At 50.5% G+C, this 26,543-nt stretch overlaps 1 protein-coding gene across 4 annotated transcripts; it reads right to left on the bottom strand.

Moving 5' to 3' along the window:
• Positions 1 to 1,145: 1,145 nt before the first annotated feature.
• On the bottom strand, positions 1,146 to 25,102 carry KLHL12 (kelch like family member 12). Of its 4 annotated transcripts, XR_010745387.1 has the most exons (13): positions 25,019 to 25,102; positions 24,586 to 24,783; positions 17,727 to 17,880; positions 16,724 to 16,941; positions 13,592 to 13,741; positions 11,786 to 11,900; positions 9,104 to 9,210; positions 8,050 to 8,245; positions 7,195 to 7,353; positions 5,912 to 6,010; positions 2,989 to 3,175; positions 1,705 to 2,697; positions 1,146 to 1,590 (listed from the first exon to the last, which is right to left on the bottom strand). XR_010745387.1 is itself a non-coding variant. In XM_066335923.1 (12 exons), the coding sequence occupies exons 1-12, from the start codon at positions 25,100 to 25,102 to the stop codon at positions 2,571 to 2,573; spliced, it is 1,794 nt and encodes a 597-aa protein (XP_066192020.1). In that variant the 3' UTR covers positions 1,146 to 2,570. The 4 variants fall into 4 exon arrangements, 1 of the variants encoding a protein (XP_066192020.1); XM_066335923.1 differs by having other exon boundaries at positions 1,146 to 2,697; XR_010745388.1 differs by lacking the exons at positions 1,146 to 1,590; positions 1,705 to 2,697 and adding an exon at positions 3,424 to 3,634 and having other exon boundaries at positions 3,049 to 3,175; positions 25,019 to 25,079.
• Between the last annotated feature and the right edge of the window lie 1,441 nt (positions 25,103 to 26,543).

The raw sequence follows: 26,543 nt of genomic DNA, 5'->3' as shown, positions 1-26,543 counted from the left end.
GGAGACAGGTATCGGGAGAGGCTCCTGAACATCTGGAGTGGTGAGCTGTTTATGGGGGGGACCAAGTGGGACATGGAGGATTTGGAGGCATCAAAGGCTCCTGGGGCAGAATGCTGCAGTTTGCCCTGAAATCAACAGAATCTGTGTTTTGCATATGGACAGATGAATTAATGCTGGGCTCCATTTATCCCACATGCCTCTGGTGGATAAAGGAACTGCAATTTTTTGCAACTGCAGCTCTTCTGTAACAGTATTAGAATTATGGAATTGTTTAATTTGGAAAAGGCCTCTAAGATCATTGAGACCAACCACTCCTCCAGCACTGCCATGATCACCACTAAACCATGGCCCCAGGGGCCACATCCACACAGCTTTTGAACATTTCCAGGGGTGGGGACTCCACCACTGCCTTGGGCAGCCTGTGCCAGGGCCTGACCACACCTTCAGGGAAGAAGTTTTTCCCAGTCTCCAACCTCAACCTCCCCTGGCACAACTTGATGCCGTTTCCTTCTGTCCTGTCCCTGTTCCCTGGGAGCAGAGCCTGACCCGACCCCGGCTGTCCCCTCCTGTCAGGGAGTTGTGCAGAGCCACCAGGTCCCCCCTGAGCCTCCTTTTCTCCAGGCTGAGCCCCTTTCCCAGCTCCCTCAGCTGCTCCTGGGGCTCCAGCCCCTTCCCCAGCTCTGTTCCCTTCCCTGGACACACTCCAGCCCCTCAATGTCTTTCTTCTTGTGAGGGTCCCCAGGACTGGAGGTGTGACCTCAGCAGTGCCCAGCACAGACAGATGCTCAGCAGTCCTGGTCACACCACGGCTGCCACAAGCCAGGTGTCACTGGCCTTCTTGGCCACCTGGGCTCATGTTCAGCCCCTGATGATTTATTACTGCTGTCAACTGTAATCACAGTCTTTTCCTCCTCTCTGCTGCCACGCTCTTCTCCAACAAACCTTGCAAGAAATTCCCTCCTTAGGGAGTCCTCCAGGCCTGGCTGACAGATCTCACAGCTGGAGCAGCTGTTTGTCACTACTGGGCTGAAGCTGCAGGGCAGAGACACCTGAGGGCAGCTGCCTCTCTAACACAGGGTTTGCACAGGCCCTTCACATAATAGTCAGACATGTGTCTGGAAGGCGGAGAACAGAAGCTAAACTCATACTGGCTCAGGAAATATTTTATTCTTTATACTTTCATTAAAAAATAAACATAGGAAACAAAACCACAGAACACTTGTGTGATAGAAACAAACGCAGAAGGTCAGAGCATTGGCTGAAAGTGCATAATTAGGTCATGCTACCATGTCCCTGATCCCACCCTGTCCCCAAGCAAGGAGTCAGCAGGAAGCTCAACGAGCAGCACTACATGGAGCCCAGGCACTGTGGGGCCAAGCTGATGGCAGAGGGGGCCCGTGCTCCCAGTGAGGCAGGACATGCTGAGCAGGGAGTGCTCCGTGAGCTGTGTGTGACACTCAGGGAGCCTCACCCGGGCCCCTGGGGCAGGCCAGGGATAGCAAGTGTCACAGGATGGGGAGTTATGAGATGGGAATAAACAGCTGAGAACAAAGGGTGAAACAGAATTCTGGATGTCACTCCGGAACAGCCCTGGAAGCAGAAAAATCCTTGATAAAACGAAAACCAACACAATGAACTTGAGTGAAAGGCTGCCTTGGGTGTGCTGGGCTCAGGTCTGTGTGGGGACAAACCCCAGCGACTCACCCAGCAGGACCTTGGTGGGCAGCAGCCACTGTGTCCCTACTCTCCTGGCCTCAGCTCAGGTGACCTCCTCACAGGGCAGCCACGGCCAAGCTCCCAGTGCCACACATCATTTGCAGCTGGAGCTGTCAAGCTTTTTGAGGAAATACGATGTGATGAACCTTGCTGAGCACCTGATCAAGAGCACAAACACTGCAGATGCTTCTGTGGCAGGCAACGAGCTCCGCCCTGCCCTCTGCCCCTGTGGCCTCAGGCTCTGTGTCACAGTAGTTGACAGCTTTAACCTGCGACTCCTTTGTGTGCAGCCCTGCGAGGACCCTGCAGACACAGTGACAGTGCAGGCCCCTCACACACATCACCCAACCTGGCTCTGCACCCACTCAGGGAGCACATTGGAACATTCAGTACGTACACGATGATTTGAAGCTGGAACATAAGAGCAGCTGGACTCACCCTCACACATCCACACGGCTGAGAGCGGCCCGAGGACCCGCAGGGTCCTGCGGAGGCTGAAGAGGTGACCCAGGGGTATGTACATGTCCTTGGGAGGGGTCACCAGGCTGCCTGAGACCAGGCTGGGGCAACTCTGCTCTGCCCACAGACTGAGCCACAGGAACAGCAGAGAGTGCAGCTTCTCCTGACCCATTCGTCCCCTTCCTCCAGCTTCCCACAGAGCCCCTGATTTCAGATGACTGCTGAGATCACACAGTTATGCACATGCTCTAGTCACAAGCAGCACAGAAAGCTGCTGTTCTGGTGCCTATTCCCACAGCATCCACAACTCTCAAGAACAGTCACGGCAAATCATTTGGGACTCTTCCTCCAGCTGAGACTTTTTAGAATGTTTTTCTTTGTGAGTTTCCTCCGGATCACTTCTCCCGCAGGACGCAGACTCCCGCGTCGCAGCGCTGCATCCCCAGGGAGGTGACCACTTCCCAGCTGTCAATGATGGGATCGTAGCACTCGATGCTGCTCAGCAGTGAGTTACCATCGTATCTGCCAGGACAGAAAGTTACAAATGAAGGACGGTGCTGAAGGAAGAGGCTGAGGCATTCAGAGCTCTTCCTGAGAGGCTGAACAGCTGCATGGAGCAGGAATAGCCCGAGTTATAACCGCTACATCAGGCTGACATTGCTGTCTGCTGCTGCTCTCCTGCCTGCCCTGCCCTTTGTGCTGCCCGTCGGCCGTGGTGACCCCAGGGGTGTGTCCTGTCACAGAGGAGAGGCCCCGTGGAAGGCGGGGACAGCTGTGTCCCCTCGGGCCAGGCGCAGAGCACCCGGAGCTTACCCGGCGATGGCGTAGAGCCGGCCCCGCAGCACCGTGGCCCCCACGTAGCAGCGGGGCGTGGTCATGCTGGTCACCGTGGTCCACGAGTCCGTGCGGATGTTGTAGGCCTCCACCGAGGAGAGGTGTGCTGTGCCATCGAACCCGCCCACCACGTAAATGTGGTCATTGAGCAGAGCCACGCCGGCCCCTGCGGAGAGAAGGTGGCACAGTCACACCCACGAGTGACCCTGGGCTCACTGTCACAAGGCTGCACAGGTCGGTTCCTCCCTCTTCGCAGGACATTTTTCATGCTTGTACCTCCCTCAAAAGAGCTGATAACCGTGGCTTCTGTTGTCGTTGTCTCCTATATGATACATGAAAATATCTCACTCCACTAAACACTGCTGACTCTGTGGCATGGGAGGCCTAGGCAGCACAGCAGCACAAGAGCTTTACCTGGGCTGACACCTGACCACAGGTGTGTGAGCAGAGCAGCACCAGGCCCACTCTGCTGGCAGGCAGCTGGCTGGGACTGTCAGCACAGAGAGACAGCTTCCTCTGGTGTTTCTGACTCCCTGGTGTCACTCAGCTCCTGGCTGTGGCCTGGAGAGTAGCTGCACACTGCTCCATGCAAAGCTGGAGGAAGGATTTCCCTGACATTACTCCTCTGGAAGACAAAATGAAAACTGGTTTCTACACTGTTGCAGAGGCAGAGGTGGCTGGAGCTGGAGCAGCTGCCTGAACAGGTGTTCTCACAGTGAAAGCAGACAATAATATGCTGCTCCAACTGTGAATTTATGAAACCAGCAGCAAATAACCCCCACTAGCCTTGGTTCCTCCCTGGCAGCCCCCTCAGGTACAGCACTGGAGGACACTGTGACATTACCATCCATACACAGTGACCTCAGGGGTTCCTGCAGCTGGGAACACAGTCAGCCCTGTCAGACTGTCACCACCAACATGGAGCTCTTGCACTAATGAATATCCTGAAGGAAATGAGCCAGCTACCCTGCAGTTCTAGGGCATGGATCTGTTTCTTTACAAACAGGGTATAAAAGACTTTCTGTTCCACTACATGCATCCTGCCCTTCCCTGTCTGTCCTTGCTGAGAGCCCCAGAACAGCTGGGAGTGGCCAGGCTGGCCCAGTGGGCTCTCTAGGAGCTTTTGCTGAAGGACCAAACCAAGGCTTAATCAGGGAAATTTGGTCCAGCAATGCAATATGGCCAAAGTCTCTGAGAGGTAGCCTCCCTCCTGAACCTGTCCTAAGAGGTGAAAAGAATCCAGGAGGAAATAATCTCTGTGAATAAAGCTAACCTTATTCTTAGTTCTGGTCTTGAAATTCAAAGGTCTGCACATGCATAATTCTTTGAGGGCTTTTTGGGGGCAAAAGAGGTCCTACAGGGTCCAAGGTCACCAGGATGGACTTAACTGACACCAGGATGAAGGCTGCAAGTACCCAAGGTGTGAGTAGTTAGTACCAGAGTGGTGGCACAAAAACCTGGACAAAAAAAGGCCCTTGGGCACACCCATGCTTCAGATTTTGGTGCTCCAGGCCACAGTGCCAAGGAAGGAACCAGGTGAGCCAGTATTGGGGTCAAGAGTCTCACCAGGTTCCTGCTGGCTTGTGGCACCAAGGAGCTCATGCTGTAGCCAAGGCACAGCTACTAAAGCCTCCAGCTCCTGTGGGGAGCACAGACCTGGTAAATGCCTGTTAGAGAAAGCTTTCCCTTGAACTCTGCTTTTGGTCTTGTCCAAAGACAGCCTTCTCTGGTGCCCAAAGCAGACCCACCAGAAAGCCACCTGATCCTCAAGCTTCCTAGAGATTCATAGATTAGTCTCACACAGTGCCTCTGACCTAGAAGAAGCTACAGATTTTATCCTGTGTTTTATTTGTATGGCATTCCTGGATGTGGAAAGTGCCCAACTCCTAAATCAAATCCATTTTTGGCAGATAAACCAACACTTAACAGGAATATCCCTGTCACAAGAACATATATTTAAAGATTGGGGTTTTGGCGAATGCCACTGCAGGCACAAGAAAGCTGAAATGTTTTTGGAACAGAGCCCAGTTTTGAGTACCCAGTACTTGTCCCTAACCAGGAACACTGCACAGGGATCACATGGAGCAGTGCTGCCCAGGCTGGTGTGAGGCTCAGTTATTGCAAGAAGCAGAGAAAAAGCAAATTCAAAAGGGATTTGGAAGAGGGTCTAAGCACATAACTGTAAGCACTAGGAGCCCAGACAGGTGTGGAGGCACAGAGCAACCTGCACATGCACACACAGGCAGGAGCAGGGCAGCCCATTGCCACGGCCTGGAGGGCAGGAGGCCTGAGGCACACAGGAGCTACAGGAGCCCCACAGCAACTGCTCTGAGAAATGAAGGAGAGCTTAACCAGAAGGATACTCCAAAAGTAGGATTTAAACTGTATTCGTGTCCTGGATACAACAGCCAACTTAAAGCTTGGAGAGAACACCAGGCAGAGAGGTAAGTTGATGGGGGATAATTATTGTGTGACTGCACCGTTTGTGTAACCCCACTGCTGGGGGACACTGCTCTGGCACTGAAGGAGCAGCCTGGCAGGGCACACCTGCCTTCACCATGTCCTGTGCAGCTGCCAAGCACTGACCCACACTGTGGTCAGTCTGTGAGCTCTTCTCCATGCCAGGCACTGTTCCTAGCTGTGGAAGTCACACAGCATTTCATCTCCCTCCATGTAACCTATAACCCTGCTGCTACATTCCTCAATACACACCTCAGTACGGAATGGAGGAATGTGAAAATCAGTATTTCTCTTGGGAATTCAAGCCAGTAAAATCATCCTTTCTCAAAGCCAACCCACCCACTGGGGCCAGAGCATCCTTCAGGGCAGCAAAACACACCAGCAGTAATTGCTCCCTCAGTGCAGCAGGACACACTGACCTCAAGGCACTGTGGGCTCTTACCTGAGCGCTTGGTGGCCATTGGAGTGACATTTGTCCAGTGTCCAGTGTGGGGGTCATACCTCTCTACAGAATTCAGGATGTTCAGCCCATCGTAGCCTCCTGAAACAAAGCACAGGAGCAAACCATGGGGCTGAGCTGGGGAGAATGTTTTCTGTGCAGAGAGCAGTACCATGCCTGGTGGGCCCCGAGCACAGCGTGGCACTGCCATTAGCACAGCCCACCCTGGTGGCAGAGGATCCTGCAGCCAGCCCAGAGCCAGCTCTGCCCTCACACTGCACTGGGCTGTGTGGGAGAGCATCACCTTCCCAAACCAGGCCAGCCTCATGGAACTGCCTCTGAGCACACTGAGGCCACTGCTGGTGCAGCCTTGCAGATGTGCAGCTCTGTGCACAGGTCTGTGCTGCAGCTGCATGAGGCTGAAAGGTGTAGGCTGAGATCTCTCAAGAGCTGTTTCACAAGCCGATACTAAAATCTCACTGCAGCCCCAGCAAAGGAGCAGTGTGCTGCCATCCACCCTGGGGGACAGCGTGAGGAAGAGGAATAAATGTGGTTGGTTTATGGACATACTCAAGGCCAGGTTGGGCAGGGCTTGGAGCAACCTGGTCTAGTGAAAGGTGTCCCTGCACATGGCAGGCGGTGGAATGAGACTAAATCCCTTCCAACCCAAACCATTCGGTGGTTCTGTGAAACCAGGGCCCAAGATCCGTGACTCCCCAGGAACAGGACTGCAACAGATGTGGGGGCAACGCTGGGCCTGCCTTTTCTGGGGCCTAGAAGGTGACCCACAGAACAAGCCTCAGAGTGCTTTGTCCTCTGGCAATCTCACTGTATTCCCAGCTGGTGTGGAGCTCTGAAACTGAAAGAAGTGCTACAGGAAGAAGCTGGAGAACAAAAGGCTCAGGATACATTTCTGGAGCACTACAGCCACAGTGCACCCCCTGTCCCATGGCTACCTGCTTAATCTCTGGGCATTTAGACACTGCCCAGGTCACACAAAGCCTCAGCTGGCATTGCTTATCCTCCACACTTCTGCCATCCCTCAAATGCAGTGTAATTTGCAGTGTGCAGCATTCTCTGCAGAATGAGGCAGCTGCAGTCCAAGCCACTGTGATGGGAACAGTGGGGTCAGGAAGCACTTACTGACACAGCTCTGGGTGCCCAGCGAGGTTAGACCTCTTCTAACACAGATGTGGCAGGTTGGTGCTGCTCAGGCAGCACGTGAATGGTCACTTGGGTAAAAAGGCAGGCTTTGCACAGCTCCCAGAGGTGCTGAGGGTACCTACCCAGGCAGTAGATCACTCCATTGGCGACCACGAGCCCCGCTCCCTCCCGTGCTGTCTGCATGTCCCCCAGCATGCTCCACTGGTCGATGTTGGGGTCGTAGCGCTCCATACTGGTGTGACGGCGGCTCCCATCGAACCCACCCGAGACGTAGATCATGTCTGCAGTGACAGAGTGGGGCCCAGCCAGTCAGCCATGCACATGGAGCACCAGGGCCCTCCCACACGGGGCAACGCTACAACATGGACTGCAAACCATGGACACAAAACAGACTGTGGCACACCGGGAGCCAAGATGAACCCAGGCTCCTCAGCCTGGCTCACAGGCCCAACAAACAAACACAAGTCCCATCTGGCCTTTAAATCTGCTTCTTGCTGATGGATGAAAGAGAACACACACAATTCAGATATTTTTTCCATGCTGCAGAACCACTGAAACACTGCCATGCCCAATCCCAAAAGCTGCCTGTGGTGAGCCTCATGTCAGTATCTCCCCAAAGTCCTCACTCCTTCCCTGCAGATGTTCCAGTCACTCCAGTGCTGGATCTCACAGCTGTACTTGGTGTCCTGTGCTCAGTGTTGCCCAACACTGTCACCACCCTCAGAGCTTCCCACTCCATAATCTCTCACAGAGCCTGTTTCCCCCAGTTCATGGGTATGTGCTGCAGGAATGCAGCGGAGGCAGAGCTCCTCTCAGGATATGTGGGCAAGTTTTCCATTTCTGCATGCCGGTGATGAGAAGGCAGAATCTCAGGCTCCCCTCCTCCCCTAGAGCCAGCCCACTCTTCACAGCCCAGCTCAGGCCATCTCAGGGCAGAGCTGAACAGGCTGTTCTGCCCCAGCAGGACCAGGACATACCTCCAAGAGTCGTGGCTCCCGCCAGCCCTCGGCGCACGTTCATGGGAGCCACGGAGTACCAGATGCCATCCTCATCTGAGGTGTAATCCAGGCACTCCACGGAGCTGAGGCGGGAGCGCCCGTCGTAGCCCCCGATGACGTAGATGCGGTCGTGCAGGGACACCGTGGCCACGTACCGCCGCTTGCGGGTGATGCTCTGGGACAGCAAAGCAACACCGAGTCAAAGACAGGAACAGCACTGGGCGTGAAGACCAACCACTGCTCTTCCACCCTCTTCTGCTGCTCTGTTGGGAAATGGCCCACTGCCTCAGAGCGCTATGGAGTTAAAGGACACAGCCTGAGTGGCTGTGCCTGCCTCCCCCTGCCATGCTCTCCTCTTAGGACCACGTCTCTCTGCATTCCAATATTTTGCACTAAATGTAATTTAGCCTGTGCTGCTGCACAATCCTTGATGCATTTGGGACATTCTTTTAGCCTCCCACTGGCTCCTGCAGACACTGGTAATGGGAAAAAGAGGGGACTCTGATTTGATGAAGCTTTTAGCCTCCAAAAAAAGATCACAATGGTGATATTAAAAAAGAGGCACTTCTCCACCATTTCACAGAGCTAAAGAAATACTGGGTAGAAATAGTCCTCAGTGCAGGAATTCTCTCTTCCCATTACGCTCCAAAACAGGGCAAGCAGTGGGATCACGCAGCAGCCTGAAGACTGCACTGATTACACTGTTCCTATTGACATTCCAATTATCATCACTAACCTTAAAGCTTAACACCCCTTCACTAAGAAACATGATAGTTCTCACTCCCACAGCCAAGATGTGGGTCTCTGCAGGCTCAGCTGATCAGGTCTGTGACAACAACCCCCTCTCCCTCAGTCACTCTGCAAGCTGAAGTGGTTTCAGCACTCGCCGTGTAAATCTCTAAAGAATTTCTGTCAGAAATCCTCAGTAGATTGCACAGGACAGCCCAAGGTGACTGTTATCCAGCCGGAGCTGCAGGATCAGTGTTTGCCCACAGTCTAGTCAGCCCAGTGGTCGCCAGAACCAGTCCCTTACCGGCAGGAAACTCCACTCCTGGGTCTTGGGGTCATATTTCTCCACCACATCAATGGGGGACTGCTGGCTGCCGAAGCCGCCGATCACCAGCAGCACTTCATTAGCTCCTGAGGCACAGAGGAACAGCAAAGACAAGTCAATTCCTTCACAACCAAAGGCTCACCTCAGGGGAACAACCTGAAGAAACTCTGAGCCTTCCCTGGCACAAAGCTGCCCCTAAATCCCTGTTTTTGCCTTAGCTCTGGAGAAGGGACCTAACCTGGCTCAGGCACTCACACTCTCTTTGTGCTCAGCAAAGGAAGAGAAAGGAGAAACTCTTCAGAGCATGTGGCAGACGACTGACTGAGGTGTTAGGAACTGGCTGCTGGAGGGCTGTTTCTCCTAACATCAAACATCAAAGGCACTTTAAGAAAACAAACTGCCTTAGACAGATGCTGAAGTTCATTCCTTTGTCTCCTTTTGTATCTTTTCCACTGTTTTTCCCAATCCTCTCACCATCTCATAGAATCTGTAGAATGGCTGCTTCTTTGCAGCCTCCTCACAACACAAAGTTTCCTCTTGGTTGCAAAGTGACATCCAGACCTGATTTAGGGGACTTTGTTCACCATGGAACTGACAAACAAGTCAGGCTGTCTGACGCTTGGAAAACTAATTAAATATTTTCCAAGGAATTGTCTCTTAAATCTTGTGTATTTTATTTCAAAATTGCCTTCCGTCTGCTTTCTTTTCTCTGAATTTTTCTTATTTCCTCATGACTGTTATTAACAGCTGTGACCTGGAGAGTTGTAACTTCCCCTCTAATCACCTCCTGGAAGCAGGGTTCTGTCTCAAGTTTAGAACAACTCAGCATCCCCTTGACTCCCTGGGCCCTTTCTGGAACAGGGAGTTTATCACTAGAATTTAGGACTGTCCAGCCTTTCATTACACAAGGACTGAACACCAAACAACAACATTTAACAGGACTTTATATCTGTCACAAAGCAGAAAAGCTGCCATCTCAGATGAAGAATAATATAAAAATAACTGGGAAGGATTCACAAGAGCTCCAACATCTTGGAAAGCCTCCTTTCCAGTAAGGCAGCTAAAAGTGCAATCACTTCAGTTCCTCCCATGCAAAGTTAATACAAGCCTTGATCACAGTTTATAAGTGACACATTGCTGAGATCAGATGGTATGGAATCAATTAAAACAGCTAGGGCTGAATCCAAAGGATAAACCTCAGCAATAATGTGCAGTTTTAACCCGTACAATTAGACAATAAAATAATTTTTAATGTCTTTTTATCAGGTGAAGTATTTCAACTAGGAATAAAACTAAATGCATTTTTCTAAAATCACAGAATCACAAAATGGTTTGTGTTGGAAAAGACTTCTATGCTCCTGTCATTCCACCCCCTGCCATGGTCAGGGACAGTTTGCACTATCCCTGGTAGCTCCCAGCCCCATCCAGCCTGGCCTTGGACACTTCCAGGGACAGGGCAGCCACAGCTTCTCTGGGCACCCTGTGCCAGGGCCTCCCCACCCTCTCAGGGGAGAATTTCTTCCCTAGATTTCCCCTCTTTCAGAGTAAAACCATTCCCCATTGTCCCATTGCTGCAGTTTCTGATGAAGAGTCCCTTTCTGGCTTCCTTATAGGTTCCTTCAGATACTGGAAGGCTGATACTAGTGACAGGCTGAGCTGAGTGCAGGTCTTTGAAACTGGCACACAAATTCCCACAAAATGTGCTGAGGCCTGGACTATGGAGGAACAGCATAACAACACTCCCTTCAGGCCACAAAGTCTGATTACTGTATCTCTGACAAGCCTAATCTGCCCTACTCCTCATGTGGATAAACTGCTTTCTGTCCCCTAAAAGAGGCCACAAAGGGATCTTGGGGTCTCTCTCCACCACACCTGCAGGAGCACTGGAGAACACACAGTGAGGATTCCTTGCAGGAAGAATGGTCCATGCTGGCATTGATGGCAGTGCCCTGGGAGTGCACCAGGACACAGACATGGCACAGAGTCTGACAGAAGAAGCCAGTAAAATACTTTTCCTTCTTTTGTAGGTCATTCCTACATTTATGTTGCTCTTGAGTGCTCACAGCCCTATGACAAGCATTTTCCAAACAATTCAGTGACCATGCTTGGTAGGAGTTACTGAAATAAAGGAAGATATCATCATTTATTTGCCTTAACAAGGCTAGGGAGGAAAAAACGCACCTCTGAAAGGGAAGAGGGACATCTCCATCTTCCTCCTTGCACCATCCCCTGTTCAGTTTGCTGTGCAAACTTGCTGTCACTATAAGGCAACTGTCACTCTCCTTACAGCTCTATTTTGGACTTTGATACCTGCCTCTTCAGACAGGATGAAACTCTTCCCACAGTTCTTGCACAGCTGCATGCTGGGACGAATGTATCTGCAGACATTAGCAACTCGGGAAACTGCTTTTAAGGCCACAGCAGGGGCATAGGATTAAAGGCAATCAGCTACTCCCCACACTGGCAGTAAGCAATCGTGCTCTGTAAAAGAGGCACCTCTGTCCTTTGCTCCAGTCCCCGCTCTGTCCCACTGGGTACCATGAGATGACAAGTTACTGCTGTGAACAGCATTAGCACAATTAGGAGGCACTAGACAAGGTGTCTGGCACAGCACCTGGCAGTGCTCTGGCCCCTCTCAGGGTCCTTTTCCCTGCTGCTCACCCAGACGTGCTCGTGTCCTGGGTCCTTGCATCTGGCTCCGGAGCTCGGGCCGAAGGTGGAATTTCTTGGCTTCGTCCACGAGGTCTCTGCACTGCAGGCTGCAGCGGATGAAAGGCTGGGGAGAAACATTAGTCACTGGTACATGCAATGTATTTTAAGAAACCTCAGAAGAACTGTCCTAAAGCCAACTCTCATCAGCTCAGACAGCATGAAAAGGACTCATGTGCGGGTCCTGGTGCAGACACTGCACGTAGGGAAATGTAAAGGCAGCTGAAGACCAGACTGCAGCTGAGAAGATGCGGCTCCATCCTCACACTCTGGCACTGAAGGCTCCTTAAGGGACATGGTTGCATTGGAACACTAAGGAAAAGCCACTTCTGCTCCATCTAAGCCAGCAGAAGCATGACCAGGAAGGGGAACTGGCAGTGAAATCACACTTGATCTGCCCCACATAACTTGTCCTGCACCTGCCATTGGAGAAGAGACGGAGCACAGCACAATAAAACTGTTCAGCTGATTTACTGCCCTGATCACTATGCACAAAGGACATGGAGCTGTGAAGAGGCAACAGGAGCACTGAGGTCTTGTTGAAGAGTGAGAGGCACTCAAGGACAGCCTCATCTCCTTGCACAATGCTGTGTAATTCTCTTCCCTAGCCAAGGGCCTGGACCAACCTGTCAGCTCAGCACTTATTTTCCTTTGGGTGTCGGGTGTACATGCTGCTTCAGTAAGTTCAGATTTACCTCTACAGGTGTCCATTTGAGGCAGCCACATGGGGCCAACGCTCCACTCTCCACATTGCCCCAAGCTGAGGATGTGCCACCAGTGTGTGGCACTGTCAGACTGGACAGGTCACACTGGACATTCACTCTGAGAGCTGAACACAATGTGTCTCAGGCTGGATTTCTATTTGTTTTGGTTCCAGTCCATTTTCCATTAGCTTCAATTTCAGTTTGAAGTGGGCCATGACAAGCTGACTGAACACTCTTTAGCTCTGGCATAACCTAACACAACAGCCCATTAAGTTGTCCTCATGTAATTACATCCACGATCTATCACATCCGAGATGACTGTTGCTAAACCAGCCTTTTGCTGATGTAGAAAAATGTCTGTCATTCACCATTCAGCAACTGTCAGGTGACAAGGGAGAGTAACCATTAGTAACCCTTGAGTACATCCTATCACCATCTAACCTTAAGGCTGGTTTGACCTTCCCTGGGCCTCCCTTTGAAATCTTGCCTAGGGTCAGCATCACTTCCTGTCTGCAATTAATTTTGCACTGAAAAGCTTAATTTGCATCATCCCCATTTTGGGCTGCCGCTGCAGCATCCCAGAACACAAAGCAGCAGCATTAGCCATGGCTCTTGGCTGTGTGTTGGTCCTGGACCCACACAGCTGCTGTCTTTCTCACTCAGAGGTACTTGCTGGCCATCTGCACCTCAGGCACCTTCTGAAGAGCTATGAGATCAATGCTAGCAATCTTCAGCCTGGGGAAGAGGACCTGCCAGCGCTTAGGAATGAAGGCAGAAAGTACTTGTTGGAGACCACAACAGATGACAAGAGAAAGGTGCTGTGGGTATCTGCAGAGACAGCTGACTAATGGCTCTGGAGAGGGCACCCTGCGGCTGCAGTGCGGAACGCCGTGACTGCTGGCACAGCAAACACCGCTCAGTGTGACAGCGGCACTGCGGCTGAGCAGGGACAGCTCCACAGTGTCACCACCAAACAGCAGCAGCAGAGAAAGAGCTTTGAGGAGGTTCTGTGGGCCGGCAGAGGCCAGGCAGGAGCAGGCAGTGCTGGCAGTACCTCGGTGTCGATGACATCGGTGATGTAGCGGGGCGTGAGCAGCGGCATCCGCACGTACTGCAGCAGCTCCGGCAGCGACGCCTCTCGCTCCTTCTTGGAGTGCTTCACCCAGTTTATCACCGCCTCGAACACCGGCTCCTCAGAGTCCACCTGCAAACAGGAGGCACATCCTGATCACGTGGCAGCATAACACTGGAGCTACTGCCGTGGAGCACACAACATCCAGGCTGTTGTACTGCCTCACAGCACGCAAGGGAACAGGACAGCTCAGCTATGAGACCCTTAGGGAAATTCCCATAAGCACGGCAAATTCCCTCACTTTCTTTTCCTTAAATCTGCGTTTGCTTTTTCCCCTGCACTGAGATCAACAACAGGCAGTCCAAGCCCCAGAGCAGTGAGTGCTACAGTGCAGAGCAGAGCCTGGAGCTGAGAGCTCCACCCACTGACCAGTGGGAACTCACAGGACAGCTCCCCCAGTTCTCTGGAGCAGGAGCTGTGATCCTGCAAAATTCAAAGTGCTATCAAAGAGATGATTAGAATCAGATTTCCTTTGTGCAGTGAAGTGTCTGGCTTAGGCCTCATCAGTCCTGTGCCTATGCACTGCCCCTTGGACACTCCAGCCAAAGCAGGAGGTATCTTTTTATTTCAATCCACCTTTTAAAAACTACAAAGGATTTCAGAGTGGAGAGTCCCAGGGCATGAATGTTACCGTTTATTTCTACTGTTTATTTTATCACTAGTTTATTTTTGTCTCCATTTAGGACTGACACATGCTGGTGCTTACACCACTTCTGGAGATGACACTGACTAAACCATCCAGATATGATACTGTTAGAGAACCACAGGTACTTTGGACACCTATGATTACCAAATGCTAAAGAATTGTGAAAATCTCAATTATATATTACTTAGACTTTGTTTCCTTTTTGCACATCTGATCTGATGATCATCCAATGTAAAAGGAAATCAGACATGAATTTATTATCACAAAGACTGTTAACTCAGACTAAACATGAAGATAAAAGAAGAGCCTGTGATGAAAGCACTGAGCCTTCCCACCAGCCTATGACTGGTCCCCTTTGAAGCCTAGTTTGAAGCTGTCAGGCAGAATGTTTTGAATCAGGGAGACACAGAGGTTAATTATGTAAGGCATTCTTCTATGCTATTGTTTTATATTTGTTACAGTGTAATTTGGAATGGCCTCTTTCTTTTGGAATTACAGGGAAAGGACAATTAGAGCTCACAAAAGGAGAGCAGACCACTGTATTGCTTCCAATTTCCCCACCTCCTCCTTAAATGCAATAATCTTGCGTTGATTTATTCCCTCCTGAACTGAATGTCCTCAGATATATTTAACAGTTTTACTGCTCATTAAATCGTTTATGTTTTCTGATAAACGGTGAGTAACACTAAGGCAGGATCACAATGAGGACCTGTCATTGCACTTCTTGAGCAGCCCAGAGATTTTCTGAGGGTGTTCCCTTACCACGCTCTTCATTCCACACAGTACCACTGTGCTGGCACAGCAGGAGAGAGATCTGCTCCAGACTGGTTTGGGTTAGAAGGGATTTTAAAGTCTATCCCATTCCACCCCTGCCATGGGCAGGGACATCTTCCACCAGACCAGGCTGCTCCAAGCCCCATCTGGCTTGGCCTTGGACACTTCCAGAGATGGGACAGCCACAGCTTCTCTGGGCAACCTGTGCCAAGGCCTCAGCACCTCTCACAGGAAAGAATTTCTTCACAACATCAAATCTAAACCTCTCCTCTTTAAAACTGTTACTCCTTGTCCTATCACTCTCTGTCCATGTAAAAAATCACTCTTCCTCTGTTTTATAAGGCCCTTTATAAGGTGTCCCTGGAGCTGTCTCTTCTCCAGGCTGAACACGCCCGGTTCTCCCAGCCTGGCCCCAGAGCAGAGGGGCTCCAGCCCTCAGCATCTCTGTGGCCTCCTCTGGACCCTCTCTAACAGGTCCACGTGTTTCTTGTGCTGAGAACTGCAGACGTGGACACAGCACTCCAGGTGAGTCCTCACAAGGACAGAGAAGAGGAGGAGAATCCCCTCCCTTGCCACAGACTCTTAAGGTACAACAGTCCATGCCCAACACACTGCCTGCTGCAAGGTCTGAACCAGCCCTTCCAATCCACAAGGAATGTTCCCTTTCCCAAGCAGATCACCCAAGAAGCTTGGCTGGGTCATTCTGAAGTTCCTCATTTTCTGCTCACAATCCACAGGAGCTCAGCCCCTCACAGCACAAAACTGCAGCTTGTCAAACACCAAACACACTCAGCCTTCTCCACTGTGGATCCCAGCTGGAGCTGGGTCCTTCACCACCGTCTCACATGCTCTTTCTCAAGCAGCCTCATTAACAAGGGGATGTTGGCATGGCTGAAGACCACTTTCAAGGAATACATCAACAATTCTCCTCTGGCTACCCCTGAACTGGCTTTTAAGGAATCCCACCAACGACATCCCATACACTGGTTTGCTTCCAAGCATTCCTGTTCCAAGCAATTCTGAGCAGTGATAGCTTTGAGCCTTCCAACTGCAGTGAACATCAGGTCTTGACAAAACCCACCTCCATAAATAATCAACCTCTCTCCTCATTACCAGGGAATGTTCAACTTATTCACAGAAAAGTTGGGAAAATGTATTTGATATGTTCCAGTCAAATAGCATATCCTCCAGAAGCTCACCTTCAGGGAACTAAATCTCCCTGTAACCCCCTGCAGAGTCAGACCACCCTGCACCATCCTAGGATTCTTTGTGCTGCTGATCAGCAGGCAAACAGAAGTTAAAGCTTGGGGCTATTTCTGAAATGTAGGCATTGAGACAACTTACCTTCTCCAGGGAAAAGAGGGAATGAAAGGGCAGTAACTCTGCAAAGGGAACTAACTTCCTGTGATGGACTTGCAAGAAACACTTGTCTGACAACAAATTCTTACAGAGACGCTACATGGTATTGATAAAATTACAAACTAGCAAAAATAAAAATAGACGCCTCTTAAAAATTAAATTTCAAGTTCAAGAACTGTGTGAGGAGTCCACCCCAGGAGTATGGACTAATTACTGACTGGTTTCAATGTTTTATTTCAATGCTTTGCACAGTAATGATACTTTTCAGGTTTTACCTGAATTTCATCACACTTGATGAGCTTTTCAACCTCTTCTTGATTTAAGAGGATAAACTCTTCATGCTGAACCACCTCTGGAAAATGTTTCTGGCTGAAGACCTCTGCAGCTTGCATTAGATCCACACAATTGTGTGTCTCAGCAAAATCCCGAATGCCCAAACAATTTGATGGATCCAGCTGGCTTTCTAGAAACTCACAGCAAGCTTGTTTCACACCTACGGAAAATTGGAGGGGTGAATGAGCACTGCATGCTTACTATCAATCCACTGCTTTGGCAAGGGTTTCAAAAAATAAAGTTCTAAGCAATAATGAAAATCCAATTTAAATAACAAGTAAAAGTACTACAGAAACACACACACATGTATGTATTGCTTTGGAGACTCCGAATGCACTTGGAGCAACCAGACCATGTGTTTGGGCTGCACTGAGCTCTGGCTGCTCTATTCCATGAAAACATTACACCTATCTGATACTAGGAAGACTCCAATGTGAGTTGTACTCAGCTTAATGGATTATAAACCACTAATGTGTCTGCTAGTGGATGTGGCACCAGATTTCTATGTCTATGATAACTTTTGGGTAAGCTGTCTTTGGGATAATTGTCCAGGATAGCTCCTGATAGGTGCCTGTGCAATGACAACAACCAGTCTGTTACTGACCCAGACATACTGTGATGGCAGGTCAAATAACATCTAGGATTGCTTATTATAATAATGTAGCTGAGCTTTAACATTTATGTGCTGTACAGCTCACAACTCCTCTTGGGAATACTCCTGCAGAAGTACAGTAGCTCAAAGAATGGAACCTGTGTTATCATTTTGTTTTGCACCCAAATTCATCCCTCTACCAATGAGACCACAGCGCACAAGAGAAGAGAAGTTTGACATAACTACTTAAAAATATTATTCCTCCCCCAATCTCTCTTTCATGCGCAGAGGGTCAAACAAACCAAATTTCTAAAAAGCAGCAATGATGCAATTTGTGCTAATCCTTGAATTACCTTTCAGCTGAAGCAGACATGCTGCTGGCAGCAATTCTTGGACGTTTTCTACTGTCACATGCACAGTTTCTGTATACACAAAGTCCAGCAGGATTTCCATGGTGGAGGCTGTCAGGCCCTGGATATCCACACAGGGTTTATCTTTCTCTGAGAGCTGTAAATTAAAAGGGATACACAGCTTTATTTTTCATTAATGTGATCAGAAAGCCCAGAACACTTAGCAAGTATGAAAGTAAGATCTGTCAGAGGTTTCAACAGAGATTTGTCCTTTCTATTCTGGTGCTCATTGAAAGGATATAGGGAAGGAGGGAATTTCCCTACAAAATTCACTTACAGAACGAGTAAGAGACAAAATTCTTTATGGATCAAAAGGACATTCACACTGCACAGTAAAAGCTGTGAGCTGAGATCTGAGTCAGCAGAGATTACGTGTGTCACCTGTGCAAGACAACTAAACTCTTCTCCATGTAGTACTTCAAGCTTTACTCCAAGGGAATTCCTCCCTCAGCTGGATGTGTGTGACACTCTGCAGTTTACATGGAGTCCCCACCTAACTGTTGGCCCAAACCAGGTTCTTTCACCTGGTGTGAAAGAGGCCAATCCACACCCAGAGTTCGGGTATTCAATTAATTTCAGCTCAGCACAGAAAAGGGAGGCTGGGGGCCAATCCCCAAAGGCAACGGCTGGTAAAACTGTTTACTATTTATACATTTTAGCAAACAAAGGCATTAAGGTTCATTGGCTAAAAGCTACTTAGTTCTCTTACTGATTAGTTTTCTATCTTCTATTGGTTAACGATTTCCTTGCTTCTTATGCTAATTAGTCCCATGCTCAGTCTTTCTCTTCTTCTGGGTCAGGGGACTTCTGGAGTGGGTGGCTGTCAGACATGCCCCTGCTGGACATACCTTGTACCCATTCAGAACCACGTTCAGCACAGCTGCTGAGCTGGCTTTATCAATTTCTTCCTTATTTTGGGAGTTTTGTCAAGTGTCTCTGTGGCCCAGAAATTTGGCATCTCTGTGCCCCCTATCACTGGGACATCCTTCTGCCTGAGCTTTGGTAACCTCCCCCTGGAGCATGTCCAGCCCTAAACCTGAACAAGTCAATTCTTGTGCCGATGAGTGATTTTCCTTTCCAACACCTGGACATCTTCATCACTCCACTCTAAAACCAAGCCAAAGAAAAAGTTTTCTCAGCTTGTCCGTTTCCTGATTCATTCTTCAAGCTTATGGTGAACTTTATTCCTAATATGAAATTAAATAAAATTACAGTTTGTGCCGTGATAGCACACAATCCAGACTCTGTCCCCTGACTATTTTACCACCTCTATGATTAATTTTGGAATAATTATTTTTTCCAAGGAACATTTTCCTCTCAACGGTCAGTCTTTGGGAACAGCAAATCCTGTGAATCCATCAAATTTGCACAAACCAGATTATATTTCACAAAGCATCAGTTTTGTGGTTCAGTGCCTCCAGCACAGAGCTGCTGGCAGAGCACCTGATGATTCCTGACCAATGGACTGGCTGGTGGGCTCACCAATGACACCCTGCACACTGCTGCCAGCTCAGCAGCTTGGCTGCACCTCAAGAGATAGTGATCTTTCTGTGGCACGCTGCAAAACCAGCCCCTGACTTCTGCAGCAGTCAGCAGCAGTGCAAGCACAATGCAGATGAAAGCCCATGACCTCTCTTGCCAAGAATGAGCCCAGAGATGGTACAGCCAGTTGAATAGAGGCTCAGGGAGCAGAAAGCATGGTCAAAGCACCAGCACTGAGCTTCAAATCTGCCACAGCTGGGGAAAAAGGAGGTGATACAGAATACAGAAAATAAGAGCAGTGGAAGCTACTCCTGCAGAGGCACTCCATGACACAGCAGAGGTGTCTGCTGGGACTAAGGCCTTTCTGTGATGCAGATACACTTGCAGTAGAGAAATACAGGACATAATGGTGACCCTCAAAGTAATCTGAGGGAAGACGCCTCTTGAATCTGTTGACTCAGTGAACAAACTTTATGGATTCTCAAGTCAGGAAGGAACAGCAAATTACCTTGTCTGACCTGCTGTGTGTGACAGGCCAGGCATTGCATTCAAAAGCTAAAACCAGTTCCCCGCCTTGGGCCAGACAAAACATTCCTGAAACAAGACTAAGCTGTTTGTACCACAAAAGGACACAGATGCCACCACAGTTCAGAACTGATCAAGATGTTCAAAGTATTCCAATAAGCAGAGACATAGACCATACATATTTAGGATCAAAGATGTTACAAACTTCTATTGACTTCCTGATAGCTGTAAGCATCAGTTCTTCACACCTCAGCCTGGAGCTGATAAAGCAGCTCCCTGACCCCCAATCAATCAGCCATGCACACACTCTCTTTATAGTGCTGTCCACAACACAAACCATGAGGACAGCACTAATACCATACAGATGAGTACTTCCTGCTTCCCTTGTATTTCTGCTGCACTCTACTACTTGGTTGTTATTTTGCTCAGCATGCCTAGAAGGAAGGAAGTATTTAATGTAACTTCACCTAATGTGAGTGATGCAGAATCAGGACAATAGCACAACTTAAAGATGCATCTCAGCGTGGAGACAACTTGATTCTGAACACAGAACCGTGGAATGGTCTTGGTTGGACCCTCTCTGTCAGTCTGAAGCCATTCCCCTTTCTCCTGTAACCCCAGTGAAAAGAGTCTCCCTCCATCTTTCTTGTTGGTTCCCTTCAGGTACTGGAAGGCCACCCCAGCACCTTCTCCAGACTCAAAAATCATAATTCTCTCAGGCTTTCAGACTCATGAGGACTCTGAGCTGAGCTCCAGCCTGTGTATGCAGCATTAGAGAACTGCCTGCAGTGCTCAGTGCTGGGCTGCTGGGACACACACAGTCCCTCATTCATCCATGCCACATCCATGGACTCAGAATGCAAACTGTTGGTCATTATAATGCTAACCAACACATAGGCCAGGCAGCTTTCCTCTCCAAGGTGTTCACTGTTTACTTTCGAGGCACCAGACACATCTCTGCCTCCCTGCTGTCAGAACTTCAGATCCATTGCCCACCTTGTTAATATCAGAACTTTGCTCACTCTCCCTTAAGGAAGTAAAGTTGCCAGGGATTGATACCCCCTCATACAAGCACATTTCTAACATCACAGGGAGTGTGCAGCAGTACAGATCCAAAATCAACTGCAGCATCCAGGAAAACGATTAAGGAGAGTCACTTTGAGGCCTCAGGAGTTTTGCCTCAAGATGCCCAAGTGGCTGAAAGCCTTAAGGCAGAGGGCTGCAGGCTACAGCTCTTTTGTGAAACACAATGTTGCTTCTTCCATTCCATCCATAAATCATTGTGCTGGGTTTGGCTGGGGTAAGGTTAATTTCCCTCCCAGTGGCTGGCATAGGGCTGTATTTTGGATTTGTGCTGAACGTAGGAACGATAACGGAGACACTTTTGTTATTGCTGAGCAGTGGTCACTCAGAGCCGAGGCTTTTCTGCTTTTCACACTGCAGGGCTGGCCAGGGGCTGGGGGTGCACGGGGAGCTGGGAGGACACACAGCTGGGACAGATGACCCAAGGTGATCCAAGGTGTGCTCCAGACCATGTGGCATCACGCTCCGTGTATCAAGCTGGGGGCAGAGGGAAGGAGGGGGAAGGATGTTTGGAGTGATGGTGTTTGTCTTCCCAAGTCACTGTTACATGTCATGGAACCCTGCTCTCCATGGGATGGCTCAACACCTGCCTGCCCATGGGAAACAGGGAGTGAATTCCTGGGTTTGCTTTGTTTGCACACGTGGCTTTTGCTTTCCATATTAAACTATCTTTATCTCAACCCATAATTTTTCTAGCTTTTATCCTTCTGACTCTCTCCCTGATCCTGCTGGTGGGAGAGCAAGCACAGGGCTCTGAGGGGCTTGGCTGCTGCCTGGGATTAAACCACGACAATCACGCAGGAGAATGGGTCTAAAATTTTGCAGCTCCTTTCTTAGCCAAGGCTACTTCTTGTCTGTGCCTTTAGTAATGCAGATACACAAAAGTACACTGGAATAAACCCCAATTTCTTCTCACAGGGGAAGAGAAATGCTGGCATGGCAGTGCTGCTGTGGGCTCATGTACCCTGGAGACACAGACAGGCAAGTTGACCATGTAAGAATCTGGAAATATCAGTTGCTTACTTTCAGAATAATATTTCTGTTTTGTGGGGAAAGAACCTTTCAATTTCTAGAATATAGCCTCCAAGAGAAGACAGAATAGTTTCTTTCTGAGGTGGAGCCAGTGATCAGCTCTTGAAAGATCCCAAGTCATGTTGACTTGGCCAAAGACAAATACCAGTGCACAACCAAGATCCAGAGGAGATAAAACTGCTCTGCAATTTTCACTACAAGGAAGAACCCTGCAAGTAAAACTGATGGCATTTCAGTTCTCCCATACTGCTCAGCACAGGGGCAAAGGAAAGTGCTGTGAAAAGCCTGGGGTTCATCAGGTGATCAGTGGCTTCTCCTCATTCTGTAAAACGGGAACAGAAAACAGGAAGAAATTAATACTAAGCTAGACTGAGAACTTTTCAAAATGTTACAAGTCAGAAGTGAGAGAAGGAAGGAAACTTGAGACACAGACAAGCAATGTCAGTTCTTTATCACAACAGTATCTGCTGACAGTCTCAGTGCTGTACTGGCCATGCACAGATGTCACACCAGGCATACTGTGGCCTAACTCCAGGATAAAAGGCCAGGAATGCCATGGCATAACCTCAAGATCAATTCTGAACAAATTGAAGCCCAGCCTGGCACACCAGAGCAGCCAAGCAGCCCCAGACCTGCAGGAGGCAAGTGATGGAGTGCTGAGGAAGCCCTGGCAGGGCCTGTCAGACCCTGACACCACACACAGCTCTCTGGAGTCCCAGCCTGGCCAAACCCTGCACCCACAAGTGCCTGGAGAGTGTCCAAGCACTGTCCCATCACAGGCCCCGACACACTTGTCACTGACACACACAGGAAACATGTACACTCTGAGGTTTACCAAGCTGCCCCTTCCTGGAAGGAAGCTCTCCCACAAACACTCTGTAATTGTGTGCCCCTTGGCAGGTCGGTCACTTTAGGGTTTCCATAACAAAGAAGCAAATTTGGAAGAAACACAAACTAAGCAAAAGAAAAAGCCCCTAAAGCAGAGGCATTGTGGGAGCATGAGAGAGCAAGCAATTCTTCCCACTGAGCACAGGAATTTTCCCAGGAAGAATTTGATTTCCGAGAAAGATTTACATGTGTGAATGAAGGTCACTATGATGTTACAGTTAACATGACTGTAACGAAGCAAAGAGAGACAACTCAGCTCAGACCCAAAACACACCAAGGCCCAGCCTTTGTTAGCAGCCACAAAGAATGTTCTGGAGCACACGGAGTGATTGGATCTCTGCACACTGCCAGACAGAGTCCAGGAATCTGAAGCACTGACAGGAACGTGATGACAAACCCAGAGAAGCAGAGATCCTCTGCTGTACTGCTGAGCACCTAGAGCTACTGGAGAACAGAGAACTTCAGCCTCCAGGGATTGAATTTGCTTTGTGTGTTTTCTTCATTTAATTACATCTCCTTTTTGCAGAGAAAGACCACAAACCTGATGAATTTACAAATTTCATGAGGATATGGACAAGAAAAGATACTGGTCCGTGGTCAGGCCACAGATGCATTATTTTGGTTTTTTTGCACACGACTGTAAAAACTGAGACACCTGCTGCCCTGACAGCACTGGGTACACAGAGAGCTCTGCCACAGCCTTCATGCCTGGGTAAAACAAAGAAAAAAATCATTCTCTGCTGCAGTGACTCTTGGGCTAGCAGGGAGGGCTTTAGGACCTGTGAGCTACTTAAAAATATTTCTTCCTGCTAGTGGGGAAGGTGGTAGGACAAGGAAAGAATCTTCCATACGAAAAAGCTGCAAAGATTGACTCAAACTTATAAAGACAAAGCCAGGCAAAGCATGTGACGTTTAACAGTGACTGCCAGTTCTAGTGAAGCAGTGCCTGTCCATGACTCAGGGAAACTGCACAGGTAGTGCAAGTCCCACAGGAAGCACCGAGAGCCAAGGTGCTCACAGGTGAGATGTGCTGAGTGCAGCACTTGGGGCTCAGAGCCACCCCAGCCCCAGTGACAACCCCATGGCAGGACACCAGCACAGCCCAGCTTTTCACCAGTGCCAAGGGGAGCCCAGAGCATGCATCAAACACCCTCCCTTCCACAGAAAGCGGTGCCCAGACTCTCCAGCATGGCTCCCACAGCTCAGCACCAAGGCAGAAAAGATGCCCAGAACCACAGAAACCACAAACCACCACTAGAAAGATAAGTAAATGGATCACAACTCTCCAGCTTGGCGGCTCAGCCTGGCAGCTTGCTAGCCACAGGGTGGTCACAGCAGAGCATGAATCAAGGCCAGAGTGCCTGCCACAACCTCTTAACTCCCCACCAGGTCACAATAAAGGGCTCTGGGGCCACCATAATAAGACATAAATCACCTCAGAGGGCTCCACGGCCACCAGGACAGAATCCAGAGGGCTCCAGGACCAGCATGGGGGGATTCACAGAGACCCAGGTCCACCAAGGCGGGACCTGGAGCCCATAGAGAAATCCAGGGCCACCATGGAGGGTCCTGACGCAACCAGAGCCACCATGAAGGGATCAAGAACCACAACGGGGGCATCCTGAGGAACCACGGAGGATCCAATGGACTTCAGGATCACCACAAGAGGATCCTGGGCCCCACAGGGGGACCCTGGCCCAGCTGCTGAGCAGCTCAACAGTGAACAGCCCAAGTACTGGGCAGCCCTGCCTCCTCCACCCACGGAGCACCCAGGGCTGGCGGTAGCACCGACCTCGCTGGTGAACATGGCGCAGAAGTAGTCGCTGCAGGCGGCCAGGACGATGCGGTGGGCCGGGAAGTCCTTGTGCTCCACGCGGAGGGTGACGTCGCAGAGCGTGTTGCTCTTACGCAGGGCGTTCATGGCGTTGAGGATGGACTTGGCGTGGGAGTTGGTCATGATGTCCTTGGGGGGGGCCATGGCGCGCGGCACCTGCGGGCACAGCCAGCACGGCCACATGGCACGGCGCCCGCCGCCGACAGGGGGCGCTGCCGCCGCGCCGCCCCGCCCCGCCCGCCCGCCCTCAGCGCCCGCCCCGCCCGGCGCCCCCGCCCACCGCGACCCCCGCGGCGCGGCCGCCCCGGCGACACCCGCCCGGAGCGGCTCGGGGGCGGCAGCCCGGCCCCGCCCTTCCCCGCCCAGCCCGGAGCTGCCCGGCCGCACTCACCGCCGCGGGGAGAGGTCCCGGCCCGCACACCTCGCCTCCCCCCGCCCTTCCCTCTCCCCGCGCCGCGCGCTCTGATGGCGTCATCACGCTGCGCGCACAGCGCCCCGCCCCCGGGTGCCGGCTGGTTGCCGAGCAACGAGGCCGGGGCGGGGCCCACAGCGCCCCCCAGCGGCCCCCGAGCGACTCGCAGCACAGAGACCGTGAGGGCCCGGGGAGGGGCCGGAGCCCCGGGAGCGGCTCGGGGAGCTGGGAAAGGGGCTCAGCCTGGAGAAAAGGAGCTCAGGGGAAACCTGCTGGCTCTGCACAACTCCCTGACAGGACAGGGCAGCCGGGGGGGTTGGCTCTGCTCCTGAGGAACAGCGTCAGGACGGGAAGAAACGGCCTCAAGCTGGGCCAGGGTATGTTGAGGTTGGAGATTGGGGAAAATTTCTTCCGTGAAGGAGTGGTCAGGCCCTTGCACAGGCTGCCCAGGGCAGTGGGCCTAGAATGGTGGAATCACCATTCCTGAAAATGTTCAAAATATGTGTGTATGTGGTACCTGCGGCCATGGTTTCATGGTGAACATAACGGTGCTGGGGGAATGATTGGACTCAGTGATTGTAGAGATCTTCATGATCCTGTGATTCCATGATTCTGGGTTCCCTGCTGCAGTGTTCTGGAAGCAGAGGCCTCACAGAGCGTTGGGCACAGGCTGTGAGCTGCCTCCTTTCCTCTGGTGTGGCTCCTGCGGGGTGAAGCCCTGGAACTGGCTCTGCCAAGCTGTGAGCCAGGCACCAGGAGCCTGCTTTAGAATCCCAGGATTTTTAAATGAATACTATTTTTTGTTCTTCCCACACACACAACTCAACATCTCTGGCAGATCACCTCCAGCTGACAGCCCTGAGCCGCCTCCGCTCCCCCCTGCCCTCGAGCTTGCTGCCAATCCTGCCTTGGTATGAATTTTAAAACCTGAATCCATACATACAGTCAGGTGTGCAGTCATTGTCAGCAACCAGAGATAAATTCCCAGCTAAATGTAGAACAGAGTATGACTTAAGGAATCTGTACATCAAGGCTGAGATATTACCCTAGCCTGAAGGCTGATCATTAATTTATAAGCTTCCTCCTCTAAGAACCAGGGTCAGTCTGTTTGGGGGCTGTACATGGAATGAGAGTTTGGAGGATTTGTTTGACCTCAGCCATGCTAAAGAAACAAACGATTGGCAAGATCTAGGAGCTGGAGATGAGAATTCAGAATTCAGCAAGGAGGGCAGTTTACCACGGCCTTCAGAGCTGGCAGATGCTCTGCCACAGATTTTTAAGTCGGCAGCACCTCGTTTTCTAGATTCAACTGAAGCAGAAATTACTGTGCTGGAGGCAGGTACCAGTGTGTCTGTCAGACTGCATCATCATCTAGTCCTCTGGGGGCTTAAAGTCGGGAGGGATGTGTGAGCAGAGTGTCAAAGCAGACTCAGGGCACGAGAGATACAGCCTGGAAGAATGGAGGAGAGAGGCAGCATATGCCTGCTTTATGCTCTGTGCTCCT

The sequence above is a fragment of the Sylvia atricapilla genome, chromosome 25, assembly GCF_009819655.1.
Source record: "Sylvia atricapilla isolate bSylAtr1 chromosome 25, bSylAtr1.pri, whole genome shotgun sequence".
Classification (NCBI taxonomy): Eukaryota; Metazoa; Chordata; class Aves; order Passeriformes; family Sylviidae; genus Sylvia; species Sylvia atricapilla.
This window is presented reverse-complemented; position numbering and strand designations above follow the sequence as displayed.